Genomic DNA, 12,020 nt, shown 5'->3' on the forward strand with positions numbered 1-12,020 from the left:
TCATTCTGCTCACGGCTCATGAGCCTGCAAAAAACTCTTTTCATACGATGGCTCACGCTCACGAGCGAGCCCAACTACAGAGCTCACGCTCACGCTCACGAGCAAGAGCCGCCATTAAGTTATAAATGGGCTTCCGCTCGTGAGCAAGAGTATGAGCTGCGGCTCATGGGATCTCATGCGCCCAATTTAAGATTTTGCTATTATTTTTTTTTGTGAAAACATGTTATTAAAAAGATTAAAAATATTAATAACCTTAAACTAACTAAAATATGGAAATAATCAAAGATCCTAAAATAAACAATAAATATGTATATTTTTATTGTTAATTTGTGGAAAATAATATTTCATAAATTTGTTTTTCAAATTCAAATTATTGTTTCTTTATATTGTTTTAATATGAAATTATATATTTTCACGTTTAAAAAAATAAATAAATAAAATAAAATAATAAATCGCTTTTTATTAAACAGTTGAGCTCGTGAGACCTCATGAGCAGCTCTTCAATATGAGCAACTTGAAGGCTCACGCTGGTGAGCAGCTCTTCAATATGAGCCAATTATGGACTCACGCTCATGAGCCAATTTTGGGCTCACGTAAGAATTGGCTCTTGCTCATGAGCCTGAGCTGCTCATGAGTGAGCAAATACGAACCCTGATTATAAATCTGTTTTCGTTTAAATTCTCAGAATTATGTAAACTAGGAAAAAATACCCTAAACTAAAATAGCAAATATTGTAACATTTTCTAATATTTTTTGACAAACAAGGCACCGTATCCAATTATGATAATAAAAATATATTTGTAAAGACAATACAAGGATAAATCCCAAGTGTCAGGATTTCCGTTTTGTATCCTTTTTTGACCGATTTTTGCGACAGCAATGAAATTAAATTAAAAATAATACAGTAAACTTAAAGTAGAGTTAACAGACAACATATTGTTTCAACCTTTATAGTAAAATTAGTTAAGTTAGTTTTAAGGTTATTTTGTATAAATAGAGAACAACTTTCTAAATAAAATCTGTCATTTCAAAATACTAACTGGATGTACTTTAATAATTTAATAGTACACTTACATATATAGCTCATATAATAATAATATTAAATAAAATTAAATAACATAAAATAATAAAAAATAAATTGATGCATTGATTTTATTATCATATATTTAGAAATGTTTTTACAACTGTTAATAATATGTGTTTCAATAACGGGCTTTGCGCTCGGCAACACATCTATAGACGAATACAATAATGTATCAAAAACACCGAACTATGATCACTATCGATTACCAACATCGATACGTCCTAAGAAATATAACTTGCAAGTGGTCACACATCTCTCTAATCCGAATAATTTAACATTTGTTGGAGATGTAATTATGCATTTAATTATAGCAGAAAATACTAATAATATAACGATACATTCTCAAAATTTGACCATCGACGAAAAACAAATCAGTCTGAAGAATTTGCTCCATAATGACAGACAAAATTGCATCAGCTCAACGGAGGTGAATCCGCAACATGATTACTACATCATGCATTTATGTAAACAGGCAAAGCAAGGTGAGGAGTATATTTTGACAATACCTTTCGCTGGTATTCTGAATCATAAGCTACGTGGATATTACCGGTCTTCATATCACGACAAAACGACAAATAAAACAAGGTGAGTTTATATGATCTATTTATTTCATATAATTCTTAATTTGATTCGATAAAAACCCTTTAAAAATGTCCCTTAATGATGTTAAGTGCATGTTGTACATTTAATGGTCTTCATTTCACAATATGAGCACATCCGCTCGTAACAAGAAGTTAAAATTTTATATTAATGAACATTGATATGAGTGTTAAAATTAAGAATTATTCCAATAATCCAAAAATAATTGTATAACTGAAAAAAGAACTTGAAGTAGGTGCCTCCGTTATATAAAAATCATAGTCAATTCGATGTCATATTAATGTAAGGAACTGTACTCATCAAGTTATTTAAGTGTTTTTGTTTTCTCACATAATGATAATACATATAATGTAAAAAAAAAATATAGATTCACGAAATCACGATTTAACTCGTCGTTCAATAATGTGTGTGACTAACTAATTCAAAAACACATTTTTTTGCCAAAATTCGTTTTTATTCATCAACATAGTCCCCTTTTAGGGAGATACAACCATTCCAACGCTTTTGCAATCTTTCGATACCGCCTTTGTAAAACGATTTTTCTTTGCCTTCAAATTAGGCGTTAGTTTCGGCGATTACTTCATCATTTGAGCCAAATCTCTTACCACGGAGCATCTTTTTGAGGTCTGCGAAGAGCCAGTAGTCGCTGGGGGCCAGATCTGGAGAATACGGTGGGTGCGGCAGCAATTCGTATCTCAATTCGTTCAATTTTGCCATCGTTTTCATCGACTTGTGACACGGTGCATTGTCTTGGTGGAACAAAACTGTTTTCTTCGCCATATGAGGCCGTTCTTTGCGATTTCGTCTTTCAAACGCTCCAATAACGCTATATAATAGTCGCTGTTGATGTCTTCCCTTTCTGGAGATAGTCGATGAATATTATTCCATGCACATCCCAAAATACAGACGCCATAACCTTGCCAACCAACTGTTGCATCTTTGGTCGCTTTGGGCGGCTTTCACCGGCTGCATGCCACTCAGCAGACTGCCGATTTGACTCTGGAGTGAAATGGTGAATCCATGTTTCATTCATCGTGATGTACCGACGCAAAAACTCGGACTTATTGCGCGTAAACATGTCCAAACAGCTCTTTGAATCATCGATTCGTTGTTGTTTTTGCTCCGCTGTGAGCAAACGCGGCACCCATTAGGAAAACACCTTTTTCATACCCAAATGTTCGTGTATTATGGTGTGTACACTGCCTGCTGATATCTGTAGAATATCAGCAATCTCCCGCACTTTCACTTTACGGTCAGACATAATGATTTTCAGTGTTTTTTCAACGTTTTCCGGAATAACAGCGTCATTTGGCCGTCCAGTAGATGGAATGTCATCGGTGTCTGTACGACTACGTTTGAATTCGGCATACCAATAACAAATGCTTCTTTTTGTTGGAGTAGAGTCCGAATAATATTTTTCAAGCCATTCCTGGCATTGAACAGTATTTTTTTTCATTAAAAAACAATGATAAATCAGCACACGGAATTACTTTGAATTCATTTTTTTTTTGAAAACTCAAAAATAGCGTCACTAAAAGCACTGTAACTTGTAAATAAATGGTCGGATTAACATATGATTTTGACAGTAAGTCTAAAAAGGTTGTCACTTTCGAAAAAAAATATTTATTTAGTATTAGTGCCGCCATCTATGTGTCAGTCACACACATTATTGAACGAGGTGTTATTCACAATTTAAAATCTGGTAAAACCTATTATTGAAGTTTGAAAAAACCGCCATGAAAATGGTAGAGGAGATATTTCAGAAATTTCAAACTACTTATCTTTCCTTCCCTTTTTTTAAATATTGCACAAATAAAAGGAATCTATTGGGCACTGTTTTATAAGAATTTTTTATCTGATCTTCGTATAACTTGCTCTAAATGTTACTGGGTTTAATTAATTTAATTAAATGTAGCGAAAACATTGCGATTCAACAAATTAATATTTTATAGTTAAACTTGGGATTAGTATTGGAATGTAAAAATTCAATATATTATGTATAAAAGTAATATGAAAAAGCAAGGTGAAGTTCATCCGAACTTTGGTATACGAGTAACTTTCTATAAAGTACCAGTTTAAGTGCCTTATCCTTATATGATAATTTGTTTACGGGTATGCAGTTTTTACTTAATTGGTAAATTTGAATAACAATTGTTAAAAATATACATAAAAGTATGCATATAAATTAGACTGTTTAAAGATAGAAATTGTTAAAATTTGGTTTGGATATATACAACTATTTAATCTAATTAAGAATCTTGTAGATGCTTAATAGGTGTTTTACACTAACAACCTAATATTATTACAACATGGTCGGATTTGTGAAGAGTTGCAATAGTAAGAGCATAGATTATTCTTGCTATATAATCAGATAATCTTGTCTATAATTTATTGTAAAAAACGGTTATATTTTTTTTTCGTAATAGATCTTGCTATAAAAGATATATCAATTTAATTAATTTTATCAATATTTTTTTAAAATAAAATATATAATTAATGTATAAAACTTATGTTTTCATATTCAGATGGCTATCAGTAACCCAATTTGAGCCTGCTGCTGCTCGTGCTGCTTTTCCGTGTTTCGATGAACCAGATTATAAGGCTACTTTTACTGTCATGTTGGGGCACCATAAGAATTACACAGCCTTAAGTAATATGCCATTGAGGGAAGCTCGTCCAATGTATGTATTCATATTGTATTTTTTTTAAATATTAATAATTATTTATTATTTGTCCTACGAGTATGTACGAGTATAGGTTCAATAACATATTTATTAATAAAATAAATTTTTTTTATGAAGGCACGAACAAAAGGATTGGCTATGGAGTGAATTTGAAGAATCAGTTCCGATGTCTACTTATTTAGTGGCTTATACAGTGAATGATTTTGCTTACGTGAGAGCTGAAACGAACTTAAAAAATAATGTGCAATTCCGTACGTGGGCAAGACGAGATGCTATCGACCAATGCAATTATGCTGGTATTGTTGGTCCGAAAGTATTAGAATATTATGAAGAAATCTTCAACATAAAGTTTCCGCTTGCCAAAATTGATCAAATAGCAATACCTGATTTTAGTGCTGGAGCAATGGAAAATTGGGGCCTGGTAACATATAGAGAAACCGCATTATTGTATGCTGCAAATGTATCTTCTGTAGCTAATAAGCAGCGCGTAGCTTCGGTAATTGCTCACGAACTGGCTCACCAGTGGTTCGGTAATTTAGTAACAATGAAATGGTGGACAGACCTTTGGTTAAATGAAGGATTTGCAACATATATTGCCAGTTTAGGTTTAGAACATATAAGTCCAGAATGGAAATCATTAATTGAAGAATCTGTTGACAACACATTAGCAATATTTAAAGTGGACGCACTTAAAACTAGTCATCCTATTTCTCAACCAATCCATCATGTTAGTCAAATTTCTGAAATATTTGATTCAATTTCTTACAAGAAAGGTTCTGCTGTACTACGTATGATGCATTTATTCTTGGGAGATTTATCTTTTCGTACTGGAGTCTCTAATTACCTTAGAAAGCATGCATACAGCAATGCTGAACAAGATAATTTATGGGCTGCACTAACAGAATCTGCTCATAAATTTCGTGCTATACCAACTCATTTCAATATAAAACTTATAATGGATTCATGGACCTTACAAACTGGATATCCTGTCATTACTGTTTCACGCGACTATAAAAGAAAAACAGCTGAAGTTTCACAGACACGTTATTTACTTGACACAGAAAGCGGTCGTACTGATAAAAAGAATTGCTGGTGGGTACCATTGAGTTATACATTGGAAAACCAAGCTGACTTCAGTGCTACCACACCAAAAGACTGGTTAGAATGTGAGAGTACTGCTGGTGCTATTTCAAAAACTCTTGAAAATATGCCCAATGATAACGAATGGATTATATTCAATATACAAATGGCTGGCCTATATAAAGTTAAGTATGATGACCACAATTGGAATATGTTAATAGACACGCTTTTAAGCAGCAACTTTGAAAAAATTCATATAATAAATCGCGCTCAACTAATTGATGACGCCTTATCACTTGCTTGGAGTGGAGATGTTGATTACGATGTAGCGATGCGTCTTATTGAATATTTAACACGTGAGAGGGAATATATACCATGGATAGCAGCACTAGAGAACCTCAGCAATGTTAACAGAATATTAAGACAAACTCCGGATTATGAATTCTTTAAGGTAAGCAAAAAATGTAACTTTAAAAACTTGCACTAAAAGGACGATAGAACACATTTATATGAATTATTTAGTACATAGTTACTCGATTTAGGAGCTTAAGATTATAATGTAATTTTTCAACTGTTGCTATGCCGTCAAGTCTTTGATTGACTGATTTCGATTGATTAAAAATTAAAATAAAATGTTTTATAAGTTTCGTTATACGTTATAGTTTTAAAGGTCATCGCAGTATTTTAAGAATTGACGACAATGCTTCATGTGAGATGCCATCGTATATTTGCATATATAGCATATAAACGCACAAATGCGTTTTATTTTATCTGTGCTCGTTTCGTCTCGTCTAGTATATTAATTCCTTTCCAATTCACCCTTAAGTTCTGAGCAATTCTATCTTCAACATATATCCTACCTTCAATTGTAGCATCAAGTTACTGAGCCATAAAATTTATAGTTTAGTGTTCCTCTTACTGAAAATTATTATTAGCTCATAGCTCAATAGACTAATATAAAAAGCAATGATCAAAGCGTTTAAATATATATATATATATATATTTAAAGCTTTGACTAAATATATATTATATATATATATATATATATATATATTTAAAACCTTTGATCATTGCTTTTTATATTAGTCTACTGAGCTGTAATAGTTAAAAAAACACGCTGTGCCGTAAAGATGAAGCAATAAAGTATCTATTTCGGTATATAAAATCTCAATAAACTCCACATCAAAAAAAAAAATTATTTGAGAATGACTTACATTGGAATAATAAGCCACATCTAACACAGAATAGAATTCCGTATCAGAGCAACTTATATATATAAACATATTACATTGTAAGTATAAAAGATATCTTCGTGATCCTTAAAAATGGGTTGTCCAATAATTGTACAGTTATCATTGTACTCTATGAATGGTAACATATAACTTCTGCTTGAGGTATTCCTCTTGATGTAAAGGTTTTATTTTCAATTGAAGCTTTAAAGCTTTTGAAATTCCCGGGCAAGTAAGTTTCTATTATAGTGTCTAGAGTTTCATATCACGAGGTTATTCTGAACCAATACTGTTTTGAGAATGTTATTAGTTTCAATTTTGGGTAGGATGTTTCTATATTTACAGACTTCAGCGGTTTTATTTAATTTGCTAACAAATATTAGCCGAGATATTCGCTTCGCTATCTTGACAACTTGTTCAAATAATTTGAATTAGAATAATCTCTATAAACAATAAATCACCAGGGCTTTAATTGAGTAAAATAATTTTTCAGCTTTGAATTCTAAGATCAGTTATTTCTTTAAGCCACCAAGCTTAGCGTAATTATCGGTATTGATAGTACTATATAAAAGTTAAAATGTATTAAAAAAAATCAAATAACTTGCTTATAAAGTTTTATCATTTTTAATTGATTTACAGAAATATATGCGTAAAATTTTGACTCCAATTTACATTTATTTAAATGGATTAAATGAAACTACAAGAAATCCAGATGAAGATAATCATAGTGCGATTTTGCACAAAGTACTTATTGCCGGTTGGTCTTGCCGATTTGAAGTGCACGACTGTATAGCTCGTGCTAGAACTTACTTTAAACTATGGCGTAGAGTTGAAGATCCAGACAAAAATAACCCCATACCAACTGATCTACGATCAGTAGTATATTGTACAGCTATGCGTCATGGTAATGACGATGACTGGCATTTCCTTTGGTTACGTTATAAAAACTCAAATGTTGCTGCCGAAAAGAAAACAATTATCTCTGCTCTTGGTTGTACGCGAGAAGTTTGGTTACTGCAGCGATACTTGGAATGGTCATTTGATGAAACTTCACATATTCGAAAACAGGATTCGTTTTATGCTTTTGGATCAGTAGCACGCGGAGAAGTTGGTTTCCATTTAGCTAAAGATTACTTTTTATCGAATATTGAATTTTTACACGATTTGTAAGTATATGCTCAGTTATATCAATGAATTTAATATTAGTTATTTTCTTATTAGTTATGAACCGGATAGCTCAGATTTAGCGCGCTTATTGACGCCATTGGCGAGTCAAATGGCTAGCCAGAGAGATTATGAATACATTAAAAGTTTTGCTGAACAAAATAAAAAGTATTTACACAAAGCTGAGCAGAGTGTACGACGAGCATTAGAAACAATTCAAATAAATGCACAATGGAAAAATCGTAACTATAATGAAATTTCTGAGCGACTGAGAAGCCGTCTTCTCTAAAGAAAATTGTCTGTGGTGACTTACCTATTTACTTACGAAAAACTATTACCACATGTTAAAAATAAAAAACCTATTACCACATTAAAGCCACACCAGCCCATTTCTAGAATAATAGTATTATTTTAATAAATATAAGTAATTAAATGAAAAAAAAAATTGTTCTATTTTTGTATCAATTCGCTTCCTTTTTAGCTCAAATCCATGCAATTGGATTAAAATGAAATATTTGGACTTATAGATATGTAACATAATATAGGCTTTAAATCATATTTATAAAAAAAATATGATATATGCACAATGGAAAAATTGTAACTATTCATTTTAGTTCCACAGTTATATAAGGCACTTAGAACACGTTCGGTAAAATAACAAATAATTTGAAGACAGAAGTTTTCGAAACATGACTCTCTAATAAAAAAAATAAGAAGATTAACTAAGGTTTAATATATGTAGATGTCATATAAGAATATATTCCAAACGGATATTAGTGATACATAAATATACCATATACATAAATATGTATATATATATATATAGTATGTGTTCGATCTCATATATGTATGGTTTAAATTTAATTGTTCAAGAAACGAATTCTAAAATTTAAAGTTTATAAATGAAAAATTTATATTTTATTTTTACAATTTTTAATATCAATAGATGGTGCAACAATATTTTATAACCTCATTTTGGGATATACTATTAAAACATATTGTTTCGGCACGATTCCAATTTTCCGGGCTTGCTTATCTAAAAACTAGTTTTAGTAGAATCAGCTATTCTAAACAACTTAAGATATCGGGCTTTAAAATTTGATATTTTTGTCATGGTTAAAAAATAGCAAGATATACCAACTATATATAACTACTAACTATCGATAGCTAAGGTTGCAGAAATTATCGTAAATAGCGTAGATTCACTTCTTGTGACCATTTAAATGCATTTTGATATGATTTTATTTAACAGATTAAATAAAGTCGATTTAATTGTTTATAAATTAGAAATTTTAACTCATCAGAGAAGACGACATGAGCGTTTAGTTAGCCGCTTTCGTGTCAGGACAACACTTCTATCGTTCCCTCAAGTCAATTTCCTTTTTTGAACTTATACAGTTTTATTTTGAGCTCGTTTTTGTACATATATAAAATTGGTATTTATTTAAGGTATTTTTGCCAAAAAATCATTGCAGTATTATTAATATCACGCATAATGCTATAATTTATCTAGAAATAGATATATATGATGGTAATATATTCATTTTATCGAGCAATGCCAAAGACGAGATCGCACCAGAGGCTTTAGTGTCACACAGATCGGTCTAAAGCTCCGCAATACCCCCATTCCCCTGAATACCCCTGAAGGCATAACTTCTGTAACTACGTCCTTTATTTGACACAGTAAACAACCACCCTCCCCCCCAGTTACTCACCCAAAGGTATCTGACTCACTTGCACAATCTCTCCCCAACGCCTCCATCCACAGCATCATTCCCGCGGACCTCGTCCAAACCTTGCGTTACAAACCTGCCCAATATCTTACACTATATTTCGATGAGTGAGACTCTGAGCCCCCTCCTCCCTGTCTATAACCGCGGTTCTCGTGACACTGTTCACAGAGTCTACCGCTCTACTGCTAGCCCAATTCTCGCGAATGCGCTATATTCCCAACACCTTCACCTACTCCCAATCTATGCCATGCCAATGTTTTCAGGCTTGGATAAACTTAGTTCCCTAGGTACGAAGCCTCCTGCTCATATCTCTCTCCCCATTTTCTCCATTCATTCCTAAGAGGTTGTTTTTGTTGGATCAAGTCTCACACTGTGGCTGTTTATGATTTTCATCTACTGCAACAAAAAATCTAATCGAAAAATTTTTTTTGAAGTAATCAAACCCAATTGAGTGTACAGTACATATATGGCGGAACTAAACTATCGCGCCGCCCATAACAAGATAAAATTGTTAGTGAAGATTATTTATATCAACCAGTCAGAAGGGTACACAGCACAAAACTTGAAGCGCCACTTTAATTTCTGACAAATCGTATCATCTTAAACGCTTTATTGACAGTCGCAACTCTTACTTGTAAAAAAGGTATTACTGCATGTTCCCAAACAGATCATATAGTAAAGATGATCACGAAAGAATATTATAGTCATATTTGAATGTAATAATAAAGAATGTGACAATTGTGAAGAAGAAGAAAGGAGAAAAAGAAAAAAATACAAGAACTTTTTTGAGCTTCTTTAGAAGTTTGGAATAATTTCCGAATGCCCATAGATAAGTAGTTAATAATCAATAGGGATCAGCACGATATTTTAATTAGAATTTAGAAAGACTTTATACCTTTCTAAATTTTATAATGTATATAAATCAGTGACGACTAAATCAGTCACGACGGCTCTAAGGTGCGGAGGTGTGCGGTGCACACCCTAATATAATTTGCAAATTGTCAAAATATATATAAAAATATATAAAATATCTTTACAACCAGAATTAATATTTATTACATTTTTATATACATATATATTTTTAAAGATTCATTTAATTTGCTTCTCTTAGCTACCAAAGTCGTTAGTTGTGATCATAAGTTTGCAGCTCACATCGCAAAACATATTTATCATATTTCGTCTTTCCCCTTTAAGCAATTGCATTCATAAATTTCTGTCATAAGTGTGCACAAAAGTAGAATGAACAAAATACTGTGCGTGTGCTCTAGCTTAAAATATGAGAAATAGAGACTGGGAATTGTATGAGAGTAATTTTCTGTTCTCTATTTGAATATCAACTGCATGTATAAGAATCCAACATGTTAACTTGCCGAAGCGGTTAAAGTTTGCAGCTCACATCACCATACATTTCTTTCAAATTTCGTCTCTCCCTTTTTAGCTGTTGCTCTTATATACCATATAATAGCCGCTTTGTGTGCGGAGTAGCTGGCCGCACATTTATACGCTGCAAGTGCGTTCGATTTTGTTTGATCACTGCATAAACATGTATGGTTCTAAGGTTCTAAGTACAAACTCATTTGTTTGAAAAAAGTTGGTTTGATGTTATAAGAAGTATGTGAAAAGTATTTATTCCATATTGATGTAATATTAAAGTTATATATAAATTATTGATTTTTTCTTTTAATATAATACAGAAGAGGCTCACAAATTAGAACTCTTATAAATTCGAATTGTCCAGAAATTAGAATCAAAAAATTTCAATACATTATTTGCACTGTAAGCTCTAAAAGTTGAACTTTTGGTTTTAATTTTTTAACGAATTTTGTTTTTATTATTTATTTTTTTTTTGTTTTGTATAAATTAGTAAGTTGATAAATGTTATTGTTCGTACTTTACTTTAACAAAAAGAGGGAAATTCCCAAAATGCGTACTTTTATGAGACGCATTCAGAAATGCAAGTTTTTGTCATGCTCAAGTGCATTAGTAATTAATTGCTTGATGTGTACTGACGTATATATGTACTTTTGATTAAGAGTGAAAACTATAAAAAAAATGTCAAATAAGCGTAAAAAAAATATATTATCTTTACAAACTAAAGCAGAGATATTAGTAAAGCTTGATAAGAGCTTCCAAGCGAATTATTTAGCTTTGAAGTACAATGTGACAAAATCTACTATCACTTACAATTAATCCAAAAAAGAGGTCATAATTACTGCTGCTTCTGAATCTTATGAAAAAGGAAGCAATAAATCTTTGCTTGGCGCAGAATATCCACTGATGGAAAAATATCTGTTTAAGTGGCTTTTACATCAGCGTAAAAACCTTTAAGTGTACACTTAATGGACCAAAGTTAAAGACGAAGGTTAAAGCTATTTGCTGAAATATGTCCTGATAACAATACATCAGCGTTCAAAGCAAATGATGGATGGCTCACAAAGTTTAAAAA

The 12,020-nt window shown here is 31.9% G+C and overlaps 1 protein-coding gene across 1 annotated transcript; it reads left to right on the forward strand.

The window, feature by feature from the left end:
* Positions 1–1,153: 1,153 nt before the first annotated feature.
* Positions 1,154–8,258, forward strand: LOC119681079 (aminopeptidase N-like). The gene is made up of 5 exons (XM_038094149.1): positions 1,154–1,669; positions 4,210–4,365; positions 4,486–5,899; positions 7,317–7,843; positions 7,899–8,258. Exons 1-5 carry the CDS (start codon positions 1,173–1,175, stop codon positions 8,128–8,130), a joined length of 2,826 nt encoding a protein of 941 aa, XP_037950077.1. The 5' UTR covers positions 1,154–1,172; the 3' UTR covers positions 8,131–8,258.
* The last annotated feature ends 3,762 nt before the right edge of the window (positions 8,259–12,020 follow it).

Source organism: Teleopsis dalmanni, chromosome 2 (assembly GCF_002237135.1).
Source record: "Teleopsis dalmanni isolate 2A chromosome 2, ASM223713v2, whole genome shotgun sequence".
In the NCBI taxonomy this organism is placed as follows: domain Eukaryota; kingdom Metazoa; phylum Arthropoda; class Insecta; order Diptera; family Diopsidae; genus Teleopsis; species Teleopsis dalmanni.

What these genes read in the sequence shown, in the direction of transcription:
- LOC119681079 (XM_038094149.1), top strand. Translation starts at nt 1,173, where the DNA reads ATGTTTTTACAACTGTTAATAATATGTGTTTCAATAACGGGCTTTGCG. An exon ending in TTGAGGGAAGCTCGTCCAAT is followed by an intron (nt 4,366 to 4,485) that starts GTATGTATTCAT and finishes TTTTTTATGAAG; the next exon opens with GCACGAACAAAAGGATTGGC. An exon ending in CGGATTATGAATTCTTTAAG is followed by an intron (nt 5,900 to 7,316) that starts GTAAGCAAAAAA and finishes ATTGATTTACAG; the next exon opens with AAATATATGCGTAAAATTTT.